This window comes from Anticarsia gemmatalis, chromosome 12 (genome assembly GCF_050436995.1).
Source record: "Anticarsia gemmatalis isolate Benzon Research Colony breed Stoneville strain chromosome 12, ilAntGemm2 primary, whole genome shotgun sequence".
NCBI classification, from domain to species: domain Eukaryota; kingdom Metazoa; phylum Arthropoda; class Insecta; order Lepidoptera; family Erebidae; genus Anticarsia; species Anticarsia gemmatalis.
The window spans coordinates 4,469,928-4,493,203 of record NC_134756.1 but is presented as its reverse complement, the minus strand read 5'-3'; the positions used below and the strand labels follow the sequence as shown (position 1 = coordinate 4,493,203).

General features: G+C 35.5%; 1 protein-coding gene across 1 annotated transcript in view; it reads left to right on the top strand.

The window, feature by feature from the left end:
* Positions 1–8,760: 8,760 nt before the first annotated feature.
* Cph (BCL11 transcription factor chronophage) overlaps positions 8,761–23,276 on the top strand; it is a 35,040-nt gene continuing 20,524 nt past the window's right edge. Inside the window, exon 1 of the mRNA XM_076120685.1 lies at positions 8,761–9,738. Within this exon, the coding sequence (XP_075976800.1) occupies positions 9,702–9,738 (37 nt within the window). The 5' untranslated portion in view covers positions 8,761–9,701. The remainder of the gene's footprint in view (positions 9,739–23,276) is intronic.

The window sequence follows — 23,276 nt, the reverse complement described above, 5'->3', positions numbered from 1 at the left end:
AATTATGGCTGCACCGAGGGTCGGAGCTGGAGACGAGTCAATTCCAAAAAGTCTTACTTCTCCGGAGCCCGATGACACTCAAGACTTTGGTAATTCCATTAAAATTATTAACAATACATAAGAGATAGACTAAGAATCAATTCTATAAACCAATCAGTAAACATTCAGCTTTAAATACTTTACAATTACAAGGAATCATAATTAAAAAATCACATTTTTGTTATAAAATATAACAAGCAATAAACAAAAAAGTAGCAAGTTTGTAACATCGACGATAAACATGTTACGCAACCAGATTTACACAAATAGCAAGAACTATGACCACTATCTAAAAATCTCATTTAGAAATACCCCTTAGTCTTCCATAACACCATTAAAAGTCAAGTAAAGAGCCGGTAGCCAGATTCCTATCAAGACTCAAAGTTCAAATCTCGGTTGAATACCAAATTCCTCTCTTCAATAGTAAGTCATCTAATAGGATGGTACTCATTTCTACACAATGTTGATTGTACTGAACCCACATAAAATATGTTAACTTTGTAACTATTAATTTACTTATAGTATAAACTAGTGCACGCTGTGGCGATGCTTGCTTATGAAGTATTATTTTTCAGTATTTTAAAAATTTGTTTCTGAATTCTGTTCTATATTGACATGCATACATGAAATCATTGCTGCTACAATTAGAAGAAGGTAGAGGCAAGAGAACTCCACTTGCTAAGCTCCAAACTTTCCTGGCTTTATTCACATTATACCTACATTTAGGAACTCCATAGGGCAACTTCCAATTCATATAGTACTATGTTGCTTTTTCTGTCTCTTCTAGTTTTTTACTCAATTTACTAAACTTAGGATATGTACAATTTTTTGCTTAAATCCGTCATCGCAAGTTTTCTATCTAGATTTATTTATTTTCTTTGTTTTTTCAAAAGTAATATTAAGTAAAGCTTAGTCTAAAATATGGATGCTTGAAAACGGGCTTCTCGATTGTTTATCGTATTGTTAAATTTTATTGGAAACCATTTTAAAAAGTAAGTCCTCAATAGTTACGGTTTCCGATCACGAAATTTGGTGGTTAGTGAAAGCCTTGGGCAGTATGTCAAGTTTTTATTACTGGCCGTTCAGAAAAAGGACTTTAAACATGCGTTGTTTAAATAAAACTAACAACTACGGTAAAACTATCGATATAAACTACCGAAAATGTGAAATAGTGTTTTTGTGTATCAATAGTAAGTAGACTTCACTGATTAATTATTCCATATTAGCTTAAGATTTTACTCTCGACGTAAACAAATTATTTTGAACGGTTTTCTACCACGTTCGTCTGTAAAGAACTAATTTACAGGTGTAATTTTTTTCTGACATATTATTATACTGTCCCATTTTTGGACAAAAATCATCTCCAAGCTCCGCTATCGGTCACAATCTTCGGACTTTTCGTGCCAACCATCAAATAATAACTGTCAATAGTTTACGTAAGTTAATATATTATAGATTTAATTCCGTCAAAAAACTACAGCCACCAAGAAACCCCGATAACATCAACCCACATCCTCCAAAATTAATCTAAGTATTACGCAACAGACATGCAAATCGCTTCTTTGTATGAAGCTCGCTTATTAACAAACGCAAGTTATTGAGTGTTGCAATTGATGAGTAATGTTGTGAGAATATTCTAAGGTTTTGATGCGTGGGCGTCTGTACTGTGGCTCACGGTTAGCCAACCGTACTAGCGGGGATTGAAGGCGAAAAACTGATTAATATAGTGCCGTAATGAGTGGCCTAATGGTATCCCCGAAGGGGTTAGAATGATATATGTTGTGTATTTTGGATGCCAACGGCGTTTTTTTGATGAAATTGCGATGATTAGTTGTGTTATGCAATGTTTAGTTTAAAAGTGAAAATAAATTGTTGTGTATTGGAACGTCTGTTATTGTAACTGATAGATTAATTTTTATGTGATCGGAATTAATGAAAAAAGATAATAAAATTAGAATTTTCATTAGATTTCTTTGATGGTATTGGACATAGAAAATATTGTTTATACATACTTACATACATAAAATCACGCCCTCTTCCTATAAGGGTAGGTAGAGACCAGCGAAGTTAATAACATTTAAATTATATAAGTTTTGTCTGTCTTTTATGTTACCTTATTATTATTAACTAGCTGACCCGCGCAACTTCGCATGCGTCACATAAGAGAATCATAATTTTCCCCGTTTTTGTAACATTTTTCACTGGTACTCCGCTCCTATTAGTTGTAGCGTGATGATATATAGCCTATAGCCTTCCTCGATAAATGGGCTATCTAACAATGAAAGAAAAAATTTTTCAAATCGGACCAGTAGTTCCCGAGATTAGCGCGTTCAAACAAACAAACAAACAAACAAACTCTTCAGCTTTATAATATTAGTATAGATTTAACTAGGAAATCTAATAAAACTCATAGAAATTGCATCAAATAAATCTTGAATAGTAAATTTTGCACCAAAAGTAAGATTTCGGAAGCATTAGCACTCATAAACAGTGCTCGTTACGTCTGCAGTCTCCCACGCGGCTGTGGTACGATTCTACACGGTTACTCATCCATCACATTGAAATATTTACTATCTAGGCCTATTAGCACACGAAATCTTAAACAGACGGCCGTGGCTCCTTGGTAAAGACTTAAATTAAACAATATAGGAAGCAGTGATAAGCATAGATACCTGATTATGAGTGTAACAATTAAGAAAAAGTTCATACAAAGTATGAAGTACCAGCTGAACGACAAGGCTCACGAGTAGTTTGAAAAAAAAAACAGTTGATCCTGTGTCTCAAATTATCTCAATGCTAACTAAATACGATCAAAATTTGATTCAATCGCAACAGTGCAGCAGTGTAACAAAAAGACGACATACATGTTTATAAAGTTACAATTAATGTTTTTGCATTTGCGTAAAAATGTGAAGATATCAAATATTGATATAGGCGTAACTTTATATTAATTTTCACCGCTAGTTAACAAAACCTTGATACTCAGAGCCTACATACGTCAAACCTTCGGGCTATTACATATCTAGATTTTACAATATCAATGAGATAACAAAGCCCTTTGCAGTCATCATTTATTATTTCTTACCTCACAATCATAAACCGTTATTTAAAGCTAAAATAATTCGATCTCAGTTTGCTAAAGGTACGGTTGACATTTGATTCCCGATAACCTTTGATCCAGCCGAGTATTTATTTAAATATAAAATGTTATATACTAGAAAATAGTTGGTTGTGGAAGGTTCTTATAATGTATAGCGGTTAATCAGATGCCCGGTAGATCCATCTTTTAATTTACACAACCGAAAATTTCGCTTGTGTAAATTAGATTGTTAGATTAAACAAATAGCCAGGAGCACACAGCACAAATTATACGCGATGCAATTGACAAAAATAACAATTTAACCTCTAAATCTGCTTATCACTTTCTTCTTCCAATTGTTCTTACTTGAAAATAAACCTTCCGATTCTTCATTGTTCATTAAGAAGAATATCTTTTATCAGTTTTAGTTTACCAAAAACCTTGTTTTTAATTTTTCTTAAAACTGGTCCCATAGACTATAAAATAAGTCTAGTTTTACACATTGAACATGCTTTTACTTGTGTGTGTAACATTGTATAATATTTTCTCGTAAATTTTACTCGTAGTATAATAAAAAGTGTACTATAACAGTCTGAGACACGTGGCTAATTTGAAAGTTAGTCGCTAATTGTGAGCACAAAGGTCACAGAAGCGCGTCTCGTGAATGAATGTGAAGCCTCCTCTGAATTTATCGCCACGTTGGCGGGCTGCAGTTAGTGCTTACCAGCTACTGAGCTAAACACGCCTTTAGTGATGCGACTCTCGCTTGTCGATAGATGGACCAACACAGATATTCATAATATTTTCGACTTTGCGTAATAGTAGCTTAAGCTGATTATGCTTCTAACCGTAGTCTTAATATTGAAGGATTAACGTAAATTAAAAAATTCAACTAAAACTACTATAGCTCAAAGTAATTGCAATAACTAAATACGTATTTCTACTTGATTATTGTAATTTTTTGTTCACTTTATAACCAAAATCCGGAGCAAACAGTTATGATATTGATAAACATGTTTCTTAATATTATGAATAAATCTATACTATATAATATTATAAAGCTGAAGAGTTTGTTTGTTTGTTTGTTTGTTTGTTTGTTTGTTTGTTTGTTTGAACGCGCTAATCTCAGGAACTACTGGTCCGATTTGAAAAATTCTTTCAGTGTTAGATAGCCCATTTATCGAGGAAGGCTATAGGCTATATAACATCACGCTACGGTTATTAAGAGCGGAGTAGCAACGAAAAATGTTACAAAAACGGGGAAAATTTTGACCCATTCTCTTAGGTGACGCAAGCGAAGTTGCGCGGGTCAGCTAGTTCAATATAAATTTGGCTCCCTTTTTAGCAGACTTTTTTCGCAGCATTCATATTTCATCGACATTCTTCCATCACTAGTACAAAAACCCGTTGACTTATTTGGCTCGGCAGTTGATTAGGTGTACCTTCGTAGGCGCGTTCACACCTCAGACATTTATCCTAATTAGAGTCGCACGTTCATAAACAACCTTATAACAACAACACTGTGTCTAAATCACTGATAATAGACATTATATAGTAAATCCTGCGCAGGCTCAAGACTAAGACAGTCTTGAGCCTGCGCAGGATTTACGGGGTGCTTCTTATTGTGGTGCTGTGTACAGGTTTAAAAATGTACGGGTATCTTTCTCGTAGCATTTTTTTTTTCAAACATATTGTGGACAATTTACTAAATTTGACATCTTTTGATTATGGCCAGTAAGTTGAGCAAGATAGAGAAAAAAATAGGACATGGTCGCTTACAATATGCGTGCAATACTTATATCTATGTAATCTACATTTTGATGGTAGTTCGTTTACTTAAAATATATTATTTATGGTGTGCGATATATTCTGTTTCTTATATGTTTTAGTCGAAGTAATTATCATAAACCCTACTACAAGTTTAATAGAGCACTTATCAAGTCTACAAGACACCTGACAATAACTTGAACTTAATTACTTATGTGAATGGCCAACGACAATTTAAAATTTTATAGCGATAGATACTTCGAAGCCCGAAGGTATAAATCCTACTGCTCAAAAAGTGTCAAATAAAATTAAGTGCGGCTCAATAAATGTTAAAATTAGAAGTTCACCCAATAAGTGGGTTTGGTTGTCCGCGACAAAAATAGACCGATGTTGGGGTGGGTCCTGTACAGACTTTATATTTAAAACGGTCACGGACAGACGATTTTGGACGTCAACAAACAAAATGTAATACTGGGAAGTATGACGCGAAAATTATATATTTTTTTTATTTTATCTGCGGTTATTTTCCAAGAGACAACAAAAATCGATTTACATTGAGCGTTTCTGAGTACATTTAGCGGTAGTTTTTCTATTCAACAGCGTTTTTTTATATGAGTTTAAATGATAAACTATCGCTAAATGTGCTTCAGAAACCGGGGGTAAGAGACTTATATTTTCAAAGTTTATTTTGAATCCAACGCTAGAAGTTAATTGCGGTAATACTGTTTGCAACGGTAATTACCTAACTCAGGCATATTCTTATGGAATATTTTTAATAGGTTCATCCACATTTCGTGATTATAATACGCTTACAATACCTACTGCTTGAAATAGTCCAAAAAGTATTATACCTACTTAAAATCATATAATTTGCTCGCAGACAAACATGGCTCGATAGATAGTAATTTTGTTAAGCTTGCATGCTTTGGAACGCACAAACTTCCATTAAAATATACTTAAAATTTTACAGCTCTTTCCCCTACATCTCAAATCCAACTTTCGGAACTGTCTGCATTCCCTTCCCTCGGACACACGTGTTTCAATCTGCTCTCGGAGGGACCCGTGTGACTCTCAATCTATTTTAGAACTGGTCCCCCAAGAAACGGTCCTCTTGCTCACCGATAATTGAGGAAATAATTTATGACTACCTTTCAATTATTATGAAGTATATTTTTTCAGGTTCTCTATGTTTGTAAGCTTGGATTGAGATCGGATTTGATTTGAGTTTTTTCTGAATAATGCGTTGCTTTTAAGCAATTCAGTATTTTGAGAGCATGAGCGGTGCAAAATGTTTATTGTGATGTATGTTCATATGATTTTGATTATGGTATCGTAAAGATGCCAACTTAATTCTACACCTTTTGACGGTTGTACAGTAAACAAGAGCACCATATTCTAAACTATGTAAAGTCATTGACAACGTTAATTTCTTATCCAAAACAAAATTGCAGGGTTAATACCATACCTCGTGATGGGCCTTATTATATCTTATTATCCTGCCAATAAATTATTCCTACGGAAAAAAGAGGTTAGGATGCAGAGTTTCGTATCACACACAACCTTTACCATTCCAAGTCACATGTCGCAGTCAAATAAAAAATCGGACGTCAACACAAATAAGTAAACTCGATACTTCGGTATAACGTTACGTGTTTCAAATTGAGCAATTTTCTGTATCCTGTCCCACATCTGTCTTAGAGGAATATAGAAAAAAGTATCCGTTGAAATGTTCAATTATAGAACGCTACAGTTAAGGATGCAAAAAGTATTAGATGGTTACAACTTACTAAAACGCTTGAATTTTGATAATTAGGACGTTTTGATGATTTCTTTCAAGTAAATAGGTGACATGGTGGAAATAGGTACTAAATTAAGGTGCCTTGGGAAAAATAAGAAATGCAGGGAAAGTATTGTTACTGATATTTGGAAGAAGGAAACAATTTAGTAACCTGATTTTACTATGAATGTAAGTAACTCTTACACAGTGATATGTTTCGTATGGGCTATTTTAACTCTAAAGTGCTGCTATTTATCAATTTAAATAAAAAAAACATGTTTAATGAAACTGCACTAAATAGATGATGACATAACACGTCAGCTAGAATAAAACAATAGGCAACAATAAAATCGCAGCGTGTCGACGGCAGAAATCTTTGTTATAAACTGAAGCCTTCGCAAACACATTTTCAACCTACAAACGAACCCAAATTCGCGCTACACAGTTTTCCACGCCGCCTAGCGTCGAGTAGCGTCGTGAAAACTCACCCCACACGTCACAACTATACGCGCGTACATCACCATCCCTTTCCACACACCCACACACCCCTACATATGAACGAGATAGACATACATCGGTCATTATATCCAGATTTCCACTCGAGAAAACGGACAACCCTTTAGTTGTCTCTATTAACGCGGTCCGTATGTGACAATTAGAAAGGGATGGCGAGATCGTGGAGGTTCTATGCCGCTGGACATTTAGTGACCACGATTTTTAAAAGGTTTTTCAACAGCCTATCACGGTGTGTTTGGTCAAGCGATTGGAGCTGTTAGGCCGGGTGCAGATTGTGAAATAATATAAAAATCATAGTCGTTACAATACAAATGGTCTGTTAAACATAATATAGAACTTGTATAAAAATGCATAATTATCAAGGCGTGGGAAATTAAATATCAAGTTTTATTTTTATTTATTGAAAAACATCTTTGTCCATATTAAAACTTAGGTTCAAATAATATAGTTAATTAATACAACGACTATTCAAATGCAAGCTGCAATAATTAGTAAACAAAATAAAAACAATACGTCATTCACCGCAAAACAAACAACAAAAATAACGAAATCAATAAACAATCAATCACTTAGAACAATTTGAAATTTCAATAATCGAACGTCCCGGGAAGTTCGCGACTCAGTCGGGAAACAATTATGAAAAAGTTCTTTTTCGACGCCCGTTCTCGCGCCAGTTAAGTCCCGACTGACACTCATAAAACTTATTAAAGTCAAGGACCGACCGAGATAAGTTCCTCGCCGTCTTAAGTAAAATAACGGCGGCGAGGGAAAAAAATGTGCCGCGAAACTTGTGGCGAGAGTGAACATCTAGCTTTACGTGTTGCGCTTTGTTGAATTTTTCGGTAATGTAGTTTTATTTGAGCGCTCTCTTTTATATTTGAATTTAAAAGTTTATATGGACAATTGAATAAATGCTTAAAACGGTTTCGTTTAAATTAGAATATTTTCTTTAGAGCTTTGCATTGATTCTATTTACACGATTTTGTTATAAAATTTGATAATTCATTAAAATTCCAGAATATTGGTTATCAGTCTAGCATACTTGTTTGTGCAGTAAAAAATATGTAACTATAGTTTTTCTTTCAATTTACGCTACAACGTGCTACGAGCGCGTAGCGAACGTAGCACGTTGCTACGCTCGAGTATTGTTTCCTCAATGGTAGCGTAGAAAAAGCTAACATCGCTATCGTAAATGTATGAAGCCACAAAATAATGAATGTAACATGTTTTTAAGAGATAAAAGCATTACACGTCTTAATTAAATGCAGTCTGTAAAAGAAAAGATATAAAGCTTTTTTATTTCTACTCCACGGATCATAGAATAACATCTTACAAAGTAAAACAAAAGAAAACTTTATAATTCCCTTTTATACTGGTTCTTAATTTTTAAAACCGCCTTGAAACCGTAGACTGACCGCGCTCGGGTCCATTCAATTAAAAATTCCATCTCCTAATCGAGTCATGAAATATGCAAGCAAATATTATCCCTTTTCTTTTGTACGCGCTGCATCTTCGCCCCACCCGCGCACGCACACTGACGCACGGCACTTATGATTTATGCCTGTCTCACTCGCACCCACGCCTCCGAGGATAGAGCACGCGTGACACGATCTCTGTCGAGCAGCCGAGGCAGCGGCGACCGCGAGTAACCCCTGGCCACTTCGTATGGACTCGCACGCGCCGTCGTCGGCCGGCCGAGCGAGACAGCGCGAGTCGTGGACATGCGGAGGCCGCGGAGCCCTCGCGCAAAGGGACACAGGACAGACGCTCTCGGACATCGGGCGAGAGCGGGCGGCCGGCCGCGCACCTGCCTCGCACTGCTTCGCACGCGCGACGTGCTTGATCGCGAGACGCTACTTCGATATATCGTAAACACCAGACAACATTTAAAATTTTCTAATAATTTCGTTTCGGTTTGATTTTATCGTCGTTTATTTTGAAGAATAAATGCAAAATTTTCGTTGGAACAATTTTATTAAAATTTGTAAAACGGACAGTGACTGAAAATTTGTTTGTTCGGACTGAAAAGTGAAGAAGTTTAAACAGATGCTATTAAATGGAGTGTGACCAAATGAATCGTTTACCGAATCGTAGGATCGCCACTAGGTGCGGATAGATTAGATAGGGCACTGAGACGCTCATTCAAGTGTTGATAAGGCCCTCTTTATGACCAGTCGATTTTGGCGAGCAAACATTCGGCTGACGTGTGAACTGATTCACCACAACATGAAAAGGAAAAAGTAAGATTACAACTAGTTGAATATCAATTTGTGCACCATGAAGAAATTACAAAGATGACTAAAATTACAATTGATGTTTACCGTCGGACATTCAAGGGGGGATTTGTGATAACTCGTCCTCCGTTATCAAAAACGTTTTAGAAATAGGACGATAAGCCGCTGGACCGACGGCGGCACGTGTGAAGTGAGCTAAGAACTGTTGTCAGATAGCAAGATATTAAGATAAAGATTTCACGGGATAAAAGAAGTTGTTGAAGAAATAAAAATAGGTGACCAAATCAAGATGAGAATTAAGATGCCAGCTGTACGCATCGCGCAAGGTAAGTCACAGATTTTTAATTATCCAAAAATTCTTACAAGAATTTTATTTGTTCTTAAAAAGTTGTTTCGATGGTAAAGTTTTGAAAATTAAATTGGCCGTAAATATTTTCATGCTCTACATTTATTTTACTACCGCTCAAAAATATTTCTTTTTCACCAAATTTTTCAAATATTCAGAACTTTTAAATAATTGTATGGTTGTGTCCGTTCTCCGTTGCATGCAACGTTCCACAAAACATCATCTAAATAAACAGACAGTCCACATGCACAATATGCGAGAGCCGGCGAGACTCTATTCATTCAGGCAACGAGCTACTTAATACCGGAGCTTGTGGCAATATTGACACTACGTCCGTGGTCATCACATGTCCGAAAGGGAAACATGAAAAGACTTTACTGAGTAGCCCCGTTGAAATATTCATACGACATCTACCTCGTCTCGAGGCGATTGGACACTTTTCTATAGAAAATTAAAATGACAATATTTATGTAGATCAATTTTAACGATGAAATGCTGACAAAATATCAGACACGTTTAAAATAAAATTTAATGTCACAAAATTATTGACTGACCATAGTTTTCATGACAAAGTTGCAAAAGTTTATTTGTAATTAATAAAGAAAACTACGTCCTTATTATTAGTCACTCATATTTATACAATTTCAAATGCTAATATAGCCCTAATTATATCACCTGTTGTAACCTTACCAAGATTTCTAAGGTCAGCGATATGGATACAATGTATGAAATTGCAAGGTATAATTAATTTATGGCCAGTATTTCTTGTTTTATTAGCTTCTAGAACATAAATGCAACAATTTATACTATGAACACAGGTGTCAATTTAATCTACTTATAAATCATATCCTACAATGTCTAAAGATGAAACTAATGCAAACTTGTAAAAACGCTCAGTAAAATTTTATAAGCCAATTAAAAATAGTAACATTAAACATTAGAAACTGTTTTCTGAATACACATGCCTTTTCCATTGTTTCTACAATTGTTTCCCACTATCCAACGGTTAGGTGTATTAATTAAAAATTATAAGCAAAAGTGTAAGCATCTTATGATCTTTCCCATGCTTTACTTAATTCACAATGGGATGACCAGTGAATTTGTAATTCTGGACCGCCAGCTACTCTCATCGTTGCCGTTTTTATTTCTTTTTCATTACAATTTCTATATTGTATAAACGCTACATTTTATTTAGACAGCATGTTACCCTTATTTGATTTTACAACACGGTTTCATAATTAACAGACTCTATTTTTACATATTCAGCTATGTCACTACTAAAATTACACCATGTAACTGTTATATTTTCTTTGTTTGCCGAGAACGAGTAATAAATATGTCCGTTAACAAGCCATCAATCACCTTTGTGATGTTTGTAGAAATAAGTAAAATCTCTTCAAATTACAATTTATGGCCAGAATAGAGTGTACAAAATCGTTCCTTTGTAATATATGCGCCTGCGTCGGCTGTCGACTCTCGCGCACGGATTCCTCTCAAAACTAGCGTTATCGCACACATGGGCAATTAGTCCAAAGTGACCGGAGGCGACGGGCGAATCCGATTGGTCGGTGGCACCGTGACGTCACCGACGTCTGCGGCCGTCGCGCCCGATTGGTCGACACGCGTCATTTCGTCGATGACACGTTTGTTCTTATTTTGAAAGCAAGAAGTTGGAGGTACTCGGGTTTTGTTGTAACTAACAAAGGAACCCCCTTTGCACGTACATGAAATTGGATGCCATTATGTGGTCTTTCATGCATGTATGTATGCTTGTACGAAACCAGTAATTATCGATGGTAAAATTTTAGCTAAGCCGATTTCTATAACACAGCACTTGTATCTGTCACAACAGACATCACGTAAAAAGTCGCATTATCTTAGCGAATCGCCGAGGTATCGCAAAATTAAAAATTTAAAAGGTCGTCAAGTTTTAACGCAATCCCAATTATGTCCAGGGGCAAAAACCTTCTGGCTTTTTAAAACCCTCCTCAAAAGTGTGAATTAGGGAATCGTAAAATTACTTTATCAGGTGCGAGGCCAGACAGACGGGGGATACCGCGAGCGTAACTTTTGAACAAACTTTTAAAAATCCAAGTTAACTTTCGTACCGTGCCCGACCGAGGTCTAAATAAAACATTAACAGAGGTACCGTTTTGTTTTTACTTCGCGCTTGTCACTAATTGATATGGGTTTTGTGTCCTCCGTAGACTTTTTAATTGGTATTGTTTTGTTTTGTTCGAATATCGCTACATGCTCATTAATAAAATTGTTTTCATTTGTAAAAAGGGTCTCACATGTTTTTAAAATTCTCTTTCATATTAATAAATGATTCGATATCCTCGATTTTCTTTTTTATTGGTTGGATGTTTTTGTTTAATTGTTTCATTTATTTGCCATTGTGTTTGATACAAAACTGAACGGATGCGGCATAAAAGGGCCGCACGTCAATTTAAACATTGCCTATATCTTGTCCTTTGCCGCTTAGCGATTCAATATGTCTTCATTAAGCGAATATCGAAGCATCGCATTTACAAACGGAACTCTCAATCTTGATCCTTGGTCAGGAATTATTGTACGACTTTAATCCTTGTATCTTCACACACGGCGATACGATGGGAAAAATTGCAAACCGACACATAAGACAATCTACTTTTGAACGTTTTTAATTATCATAATATTTTTATTAATTACTTTAATGGTCAAGCAACCTTTCTCACGTCATTAATAACCTTTATTACCGCCTTGTTTACTTAGGTTTTATGGTCAATGTATAATAATTAAAATATGCTAATGCGTCCGATCACCTATGTGAATTGTACGCGCTCAATAATGCATCCACGCAAACCACAGCCGTGGGAAAGAATTCCCATCTCCAACCACTTGTACCAATAAATTGAATTCGTCAAGACAACATATTTTAGCAATTGACGTCCCACGTCCATTAGAGCAGGATAAGAGAAAGCCACATCAGATAATTTATTTCGCAACATATTTAAATTGTGGGAATGAAGTTAATTTTCTTATTTAGAATAATGATTGTGCGGACGGCCACCCGTTTTGAATTTCCAACTGGACCGGCTTGATTTCATTCTTTTTTTTCTGAGCGCATCGAACGGCGTTTTGTGTTTGTGATTCTGAAGATAAAGACGTATGGATTTACATATGTTATGTCAGCGGAGGTCCTGGTAACATTTAAATTGGATTTATTAGTCCGGTCCCATTAAACAGCGCAGAACAACGTTGGAGGCATTCCCGATATGATAATCAACATTTAAAAAATGAAAAATGTATTTTATTCAAGCAAAAAGATGAAACTAAATGTAATGAATTTTTTGAACTTACCACAGTTGTGGCTTCAAATAATGTTCACACTGTTGAAAGATCTATCAACGATAAACGCAAACATACTTATTGTTTTTTTTTTTAAGATAAACGGTGTGCCCTCTCCAGAAACCGTAGCTGTTTTTACAAACAATCCTTTCCCAGAGAAAAGGATTAATACAAGCAACAATACAAATCTGGTTACAAACAATAACAACAGTAGCCCAAACATTAGATTTTTTGTCGGGAACTTAGGCGTAATCTACAACATATTGATGAGTCAGTCAGATAATTCTCCTACAACACTTCAAACTGACTTATCTTGTACAAGTAATCTGTATTGTGTATCTTTTTTTAAGAATAATATTTAGAATATCGATTATGATCGTCATATTATTGTAATTGTTAATCCCAAAAGGATTGTAGGACGAAGTATAAATTTTAAATATCAAAACATTTTAAACGTCTTTCACTTTTATTTCTTAGCCTCAAACTCGATTTCATTCATTTCTAATAATGTAATCAAGTCACAAGATAAGACATAATGCTTTGGAGTCGCTATTCATCTTCAATTCGGTTTTCTAAACTAAATCTCCTTTGACCAATGTCCGCCCATTAGACTCTATTACGGGCTTAAAATAAATACAGAACTAAGACACAATGGAATAAAAAATGTTCATAACAAGTATTAATTTATTGTGAGCAGACCACGATCAATAGTCAGGGAGTGGGTGGACAGTTTCTCAAGAGTCCATCTTTGTCAGGCTTTGATACCAATTTGTTATTGTCGGCCTTTCAACGTTAGACGATTTAAAGTTTGGTAGGTGTTCGCTTTATTTAGATTAAAGACTTAACAAAGAACCTTTTACACCGGAGCGTTTAGCGTCTCGATCAAAAACACAATCATTAATACGAGGAAAATATCAAAATCTAAACAAAAACAGCGAGATTTTATCGAACGGATCCGAACAACAGGTTGACAATGCATCAAAATTCGATAGAGGCACCTGAATCTTCAATATTTTCCCATGGTCAAACTTCGATAAACACCTTGACAAAAAATTCTATTCCTGCCTTTGACAAACAATTGGTCAAAAGATTTTTTTTGGCAAAACAGGCTCAGTCCGCACCCACATGAGTCGGATCGCCGATAATATTAACAATACGGAATAGGGTTGGTATCCGAAGGCAAAATAACTATTGTGCATCATTATGTGACACCCTTTCATCAATTTTAATAGAAAAGGGCTTACAAGTGTCACTTTCTTCTTTTTTTACAATCCTTGCTCTATTTTCTTTCAACAGTAGCGTTATTTCTGGAATTATGAATACAAACGGATACGGACAGATGATCCGAAATGTAATTATACGTGTTTTTATTCATATCAATTCTGAAATCATCAAAATTATCAGTGTAATCAAATCGGACGCACGTGTTGATAATTTAAATTCATAGGTATTACCTACTAGTGACCCGGCTTCCTTTGGGCGGATATTGCATGATACTGCTGATAATCTAGAATACTATCTTAAAGGGAAAGTAAGATTAACAAAGCCTAAGAATATATTTTCTAAATCATCATTACATTTGATAGTAAAGCGAGCTTGTTTTCGTTGCGTGTCATATGAGTTCGCAGGTACTAAACTAAAGTTTGATTGAAGGGAAGATTGCTACGTGTCAGAATTTACCTGATCCCTCGCATCAATTCATCGGGAACTGTCGGCGAATGAATGATTCCTTCGTGACCATTGTCCAATACCTTTTGATTCGTCAGTTTAAAATCTACGAATTTATTTTTTATTCGCCATACGGCTTAGACGGCTTGGACAGGTCTTTAATAGACCATAGCATTATGTTGTTGAATAAAACTTGATCGTAGATGTTTTTGTGGTTTAAATTGATGTTTTTGTTATTTTTTTAATACAAATCAACAATCGCGCAAACTTAAAAGAAAAAACATTTTTTAAAATAGACAAATATTTTTTTGATTTAACATTTCAATTAAGAATGTGGGAAATGGTTGCAGTTTAAATACGATCATCAAATACAAAATTGTACCACTCAATCTACCACAGAGTAATAAAACGACAGACAGGTCTATAGCGCTTAACTCATCGGCGGCAGTATGTTGCAATGTCTAAACCTTATTGTTAAGATAAAGTGGGTGTTAAAAATCATAAGACACACAACTAAAGGAGTGAAAGATGATAGTTCGATGTAACGTTTATGATTTATATTGTGTTGTACAGCGTGTTGGGTATTGTTCTAGTCATCACGTGTGCGGCGTGGGCGTTCTCTCAGATTTATTACAGATAGCCCTTTAACTAAATACTATTAATGTTTAGCACGTTTCGATAAGGAGATATTGTTAACGGACTCAACTGAGTAAGGAGTTTTATGAACCACGAATAAATATAATACAAAATAAAACAGAACAAAAAATTTAACTTACAGTCATAAGCTTTTGCCATTCGGAACGGCTCTGCTTGACATTAGTTCTCATTTTGAAATTCTCAATCATCTATGTTACTTTAAACTTCCAAAAAATTATCAATAACAAAATTTCTAGTAAAATTGTCAATATAAATCGAGTAACAGCCTTTTTAGCAATCACTACCGCCATCTGGCGTCACACGTAGGTGTCGGCGCAATACTGCATTTCCGGTTACCCAAGCTCTACCGTCATAAGGTCGTATCTGCATTTGTATGCTGGGAGCTTTCCCATACCGGGCAGCTCGTGACCGCTCGCCTTGTTAACGCGATGACCCGACTTGAGATTATGCACTTACATCCGTTTGAATGATGACTGCTTAATTGAGGTCATGTGAAATGAGAAGGTTCGCGTGGATATACTATTTTTTGCGCTTTGTCTATGATTGTACGTTGGTAGAAAGTAGTTTTTACACAAACACGACTAGGAGTCTAGGAGGGGGAGAGGACTCTACATTATTATGACATGCTTAGATTTACAGTCGATAAATCTACAAAATTATACAATCGTCGACAAAATAAGGTTATTTTTAATACTGCTAAAAATTTTCGTCACACTTCTCTTAAATTAGAACTAGAAAATACTACAAAACATAATACACATCAAGGGAAACCGCACCCAAAGATGCACGGTGCCACAGACAAAGCAAGTAACAGTAAACGCAGAGGCGAACAGACCGATAAATTTGACGTCGGCCACAGATCGGCTTTCTTACCGATCGCGAGATAACCGCCGAGTGACCTGCGTGCGAGCCAACATCGCCTATTGTCTCTCTAAAACATTATAAATGTATGAATACAAAGTAAGCTAATTGTTTCAGTTAACCTGTTTACTTCAAATTGTTTATTAAGCCATTAACTTTTATGTTTCATAGGTGTGAGATATAAAACTCAATTAAATATGCGTTAGTATAGTTTGATACAATATAAAATCTACATAATTTTGAATTACAGCTCAAAGACTACTCATTTTAATCGTAATAGTTATTATTTGTAACTATAAAATATAAATTCTAAAACAAAATAAATTAGAACACCTCTATATCCAAACAACTCTGTGACAAGAACGAAGCGAACCATTAAATTCACGCCACGAATAATTGGTTTCATCAATGTACCTTACCCGTAGAATACACCAATTTAACTTGACACGCGACCCCTCCCTCTACCTAACCAACTCACATGACAATGGGGACGATACACTAGATATTACAGGTCTTTGTACACTGGTTGGATGTAGAGTAAATTATGAGAGAATAAGTTCAATGAGTCTAGACCTGTACAGTTTTTATGATGGAAGAAATCTTAGTGTAACATGCACGCAATGATTTCTTATCGGTCTTACACTTTTATAGTTCCGTACGATGGAGGTACGACAGTAAACCTCTGTAGATACGTCCGTTACAGTTGCAAACATTGTTTCAGAATAGTGTCATCTTTCTTAAGTACATGTCCACTAGTATTCGTATTAATTACAAAATTCGCTCACTTAACGTATCCCTTTTTTTAATCACACCTAACAACTAACCTAATTACATTTTCATTGTAATTATCAATAATTCATATTTCCAATAAGCAAGCTCTCCAAGACACTAACATTCCATTTCATCATATTTGCGGCTGTTCTTCGATCCCACGCTGTCACGATTTTTTCAATCCAAAGGTGTCATCCAATCCTTTCGGCGTCCGTCATCCAAACACTTGACAATACTGCCCACAATGTGCGCTTTGACCAGAATCAGAGCACATTTGTGGGAAATATTTTTTTGCTTAATGATAGATGATGCGGTCCTTCCGTTTGATTTGCACAGGTCTGTTTCATTGATGCAGTCGAAAGCATTGCAATTTGATCGATCAGTAAAAGCAGAAATAAAAGTCAGTAATTTTTCACGAACAAAATAATAATTGTAAGCATTTGCATCTTTAAGCAATGAATTTAGGCAAATTGCGTATTGTGTAGAAGAATAAAACTTTTGAAAATATAATAAGCTCTTTAGAAAAGCTAACCACATTAAACAACCAACAAAACCTATCAACGTTTTTGAAAAATTCACAATCAGAACAGTAACTCACAAAAGACGTTCATCGGGATGTACGAGCGACCGCGGAGGAGAACACTCCCGCGCATCACGCGCCGCTATTGTCCATTCTATAATTACCGGGTCGGACGGAAGACGGACCGCAAACACCTGTTCCGTTTTCACACGGCCGACAACAGGTAAGTTCACCCGAAAATCCGAATCTCGGACAACGGTAACAGTATACGTTTTTGTTCTTCCGTCACGATTTTTTTGTTTGATATTGGAATATCGGGATATGAATATGAGATTTAAATGAGATCGCCTTTGTTGATCGTGTTTTTTGGATTCGTAAACGGTTTTTGTATTTTGGGATGTTAAATGATTCTATTTTTTTGGATTAGATCGGTAAATTGCGGTTGTAGTTCAACTTTAAATCGTCATCATATTCTCAAACTCCGTCATAGATTTGACAAAAATGTCGGGAATCCTAATCATACAGCATCACACTTCATGCAACTAGAATAATGATCGAAAAAATCATAACAAACAACGCAATGTTTAATCTAGAGCGTTTAGCAAAAAATATTTCTGTCCGAAACATCACGCGCAATTTGTCGCACGAAAATCAAATTATATTATTTATCCCCCATTATTTGCGTCAGCCTACCAGATGTACACTCCACGTCAATCTTCCATGTTTGTTTACCTAGAAATAGCAAACATTATGTCGTGGGGTCAGTCTGCTTTGGCCGCTAAATTCGATTGTCGTAATTTTATTATTACTTTTGTCTTTCGCTAAATCTGAGAGATATTCTCTTGATAAAATTGTGCCTTATAAGATAAAGAAACGGAAGAGATAGCTAAAGCTATCAGATTGTATGATTTGAATCATTCTTGTGTAGTTTTAAGAACTTTTATTTTAGTAACCAAAAATGGGGTCGCTAGCCGAGACATTAGATTTTAAATATTTTTTTGTTCAAAAATCACTAAATATTATTTCGTATTATAAAATTCTTCTTTATCCCTTATTTTAATAACAACAAGCACAAAGTAAAATTTACTCTTTTATGTAGGGGTTTATATCGTCCTAGTGATTCGTAGGCGTATTACCTTTATGAAAATGTCAGAGAAATTGTCGTTAATAGTTGTTACCCACAGAGTGATGCGGACACCGATCCGTGCGCTCATAGAGAACATCACAAAAACCACGTCAAACCAATAATTCATGCTAAATATAACGCGACACAATTATAAGTCATCCATCCATTCTGATCTGTGCAAAATCATATTCATCCACTAATACCATTTTTGCAATGACATGCACTTTTTGCCATTCAAATAGGGGACAGTTGTGTTTTTTCTATACGGACTCGAGATTCGAGACCCCATACTTTGGTGCTGCGAACGATTACGCATATTTTTGCTCACACGTTATTAGGGGTGCCGTGTGTGAAAAAAATGTACTATTATAAATAAAAGGAGCCTAACAAAGGGATGGGAGAGCGATCGGGGTCACTAGGAAACGGCGGTTTTGATACGGGAATTTTTTTACCTGGCACTTTGGGGGATCTTTTTTCATTAAAATTTCGGGACTCGAATTTTATAGAGGTAGCCAGTCAGTCTGTGTTCATCTGCGAAGATGATCACATGCTTTATGACTTCGAGCATCTTGGTGCAGTGGTCAGTGTACATTGGACTTAGTTTAGTTTTAAGTTGAAGCTTGTTCAGTTTTGAGTTACGACGCTTGGACTTGGTTTATTTTGGGACACTCACAGTGAATCAGTGCTCAAAGAACAACAATGGATTTATCATCGAGGAGTAAGTCAAGATTTTTCGACTCTGGCATCGACTTAAGACGCAAAGGTATTTTCGCTTCCTAAATTTTCCAACTTGGATCGTTTTGTTTATGTGATTGTGGGACTCGAGTTAATAGAGATTGTGCAGGGAGCAATAAACGGGGCAATAACCAATACTGAAGACAAATTGGAAAGTAATAAGGCAGTGAAAATGATATCTGTCCCCGAAAGATATCTGTATATGAATCTGAACGAATCGGATGCCGTTCACATTAACATATAAATGAGTGCGTAAGTGGACTGAGCGTTATAGTGTATATCTCCCTGCGTATAGATTGGCCCTGAGTTATATGGGCTATATAAATTGATATGATTTAATTTGGGTATTACGCCGAGATTAGATTGATTGCTGGCTAAATAGAGATAAGGCTGCCTATTAGTCTTGCGGTTTGGATCGTCAGATCTATCATTTGTCGTGTAAATTTGTGCCAAAACTAGATATTTTAGGTCACTTTTATACTTTATCCTATTCAAATGTAGTGCTGTAGTGGTTTTAATTCAGCAGTATCGTGTAAAATTGTTCTCCAAAAAATAAATTGACCATTCATTTCTTAAAAGTCCACACTATATCAACATAAAGCGATATTTAAATGTATATTTCAAATAAAACTGCATTCGTCTGCCGCATTGACCGCAAATACCCCGCTCGGAGGCTGTATGTCAAAATAATGACTCCGCGGGTAATAGACGAAGGCTTATTTCAGTTATTTCAAGATCTTTGTTTTATTTCAAGTATATATGTTCGTTTAATGGAGATGTGAATGTCACTATGCTTAATATACGAGATGGCTGGCGTTGCTTTGGATAGTAGACGTATTTTTTTAGGACACTGGATTCTTGTAAGAAAATATTTATGGGGTATTTTTTTTGCTTTGCATGTTATAGAAAAAAAAATGTTTTGGACAAGATATTTACATATTCTAAATGAAAATGTTTATGATTACGATGTAATTGCATGTTTTGAAAGTTGAATAACTCTATATTTGAGTAACATTACTTTTATCTTTTTCATAAGTATATTTTATTGTTGTTTAAAAACAAAATTTTGCTTACAAAAGTGCAATATAGAGCTAGCCAATACTGGCAGCCGTCCCGACCGGACGAAGCTTTATGACCCCACTTTTATTGCTTTAGGAAAAACTATATTTCTTATTCTGCATATGGATTCGGTTTGTTTTTCGTCGGCGAAAACATTTAGTGTAATAATTTTATTAGTTAATGTTTATTCTCTTTTATAAAGAAAACTGCTATCGAAATTACTAATATCTCTTATTACACGGCTAAAATAATGTCACTATCTTCATAAAATGCATAGTTTTATCCTTTGGAACTAAATCTTGACTCGATATCTAGTCTGCTCTAACTAATAAGTAAAGAAAGCTAAGTATAGACGCACTTGAAGTAATAAATACAGTCGGCAGCAATAATTAGTGGCCGGCAGTTAACGACAGTGCCGTGCTGGAATTAAGATTTTTGCCATAAATGCCCGGCTCGAGATAAAACTGCCGCGCTAAGGATTAGGGGTTAAGTGTCCGCTTTAACGGGTATCGCTACAGTGTTGGGAATTATCGATATCGATATTATGAGACATACTTATACATTTCTCCTTTGTAAAAAAGAGAAAGGTAGCATACTTTTAGGTATAAGAAAACGAAAAGAGGACGGTAGAGAATATTTTCTTAATTTGTCTGGTTGTAAAAATATTCCAGTTATACGTTTCAAAACTAAAATATGATTGACCGAAATTTGTACCTAATCGAAATAACACTATCTTGTTTTACTTTCCGGGCACGTGTAAATACCAATGCAGATAATTGTTTTCATTAAATTATCAACGTTCGATAATAAAACGCACACTCATAATTTGGATGGAAATGAAAACATTGTTTTTACATCGTAATCTACTTTTATCTGTCGATATTTGTGTATCGAATTATCGATATGTGTTCGCCTTCACTAGTCCATTTCAGTGTAGTGGCAGACAGTCCGGTGTGGCGTTTTTATTGACACTCGTGCCGTGACAAATATCTTCAGGAAGAACGTACTCTTCCCCCGTTCGTAAGGGTTCGGTTGGCACTGTTCTTCTACGACTCATATATTTTACGATGAAGCTTATAGGTTTATTCGTGAATTAGTTTAGTTTTCCTACTGGTGTGCCAATATTTCGGAATGTTTAGGCTTGTATTCAAATAATGTACAGGAAAGAGACGTAGCTTTTTTATCTATAAGCTGATCATTTACTTTTCATTTTCGTCGTTTAGATAAGTAAAGTAATTACATAAGTATTTATTATATGATTGCAATAATTTTCAATTAAATTTTCAATCAATAAGGTATAGTTTTACCAGACATTGACACCGCATCAGAAAAATTGACAGTATAAATTTTCATTATCAATTTTTATAACCAACATTTTTCTATTAAGGGCTGTCCATTCCACTCCCCAGGCGGAGAATCGTGTTACACACCTAAAGCGAAAAAAAGAGAAAAAAATTCAAATCCCTCTAACGAAGAGGCCAATACACAGGAGGCCTCTGTTTTTCTCCAGTTATTTCGAATATTCCGCCCAGTATTGGGTATCAGTAACACGATTACTGACCCGGCCTTAATTTGATCAGCCACCGTCGTGGCCGCTATTTTTTCGTGTTGTCACCCCGAGGGAAACTTATTTACCTGTGCTATGTAAAAAGGTATTGATAAACAATCTTTTTTGCCGCGATGACCCAAATGGGGGCTTGTAAATCAAAGAGTATTATTCTAGATGGAATCTTAAAAGTAAACCTAAAATGTAAAACTTTTGGCACGGATTGTACTGAACACTGTTACAATACTAAAAAATGTGGGAAAAATATTATTAATTTCGCTCAGACTATTCAAATAAGAAACGAATAAAACACGACACTTTTCTGAAGAAAAAAATAAAAATTTCAGCATTGGACAGTGATCCCTTTAGCTCCCTTGGGTCGAGAGAAAAAAAACAACAAGATGAAGATAATCAGCCGTTTTTGTCGCTCGGAATTACGTCGGATAATTTGATTAGCTATCGGTGGGCGAGAACCGTCCCCTTAAGAGGTAATCCTATTTTATAGGTAGGCCCTTTAATCTGATAGATGCTAGGTGTTTTATATTAGGCGTTTCTGATTGTGTTTTACGTTTATTACTTGTTATAACGATGTTGCGTATATTGGAAGCCATTACTTATAAGCTATTTAATGTTTTGAGCGAAAAAGACTCTTGTAGCGTGGAGTTCGCGTTGGATGAAAGCATTCAATTGACCAACTTATAGTACATACTTAACACAATGTATATGCCAATTTGAAGTACATAACGCGGAATTCTCCCCTCCATCAGCTAAGTGTAATTATAGGTAAAAAAGCAAGGGTTGCGGAGTGGCCATGTTGAGAGAAGTGACGTCATTAGCACGCTGTTGACACAACCCGCCTTCTGACGTGAATGGCGAGGCTAAACTGGCTGTATGGGCGTGTTTCCAATATGCTACTATGTGCTCTCGCTAGTTCGTAATTACTGGAACATTTTTGGCATTTCAGAGGAAAATGTTTACAGAAAAATAAGGATGAAAACCAGTACCATTGTTACTAATTATATTTACTTGGTATTATGTTCAAGTTTCTATGAATAGAACTTACAAATAAACAATAATATCTAATCATATTAAGTCTCTCAGCTACTAATGAAACGTTCAAGAGTTTACACGTGTAGTCTAAATAAAGTTTAAAAAGTACAAAAATAAATTGGAATCCCACAAGTGTCCAGCGTCTATGAACAAAAAGCGTTCAAACAAATTAAAACAAGCTCTAAATCTCAATTT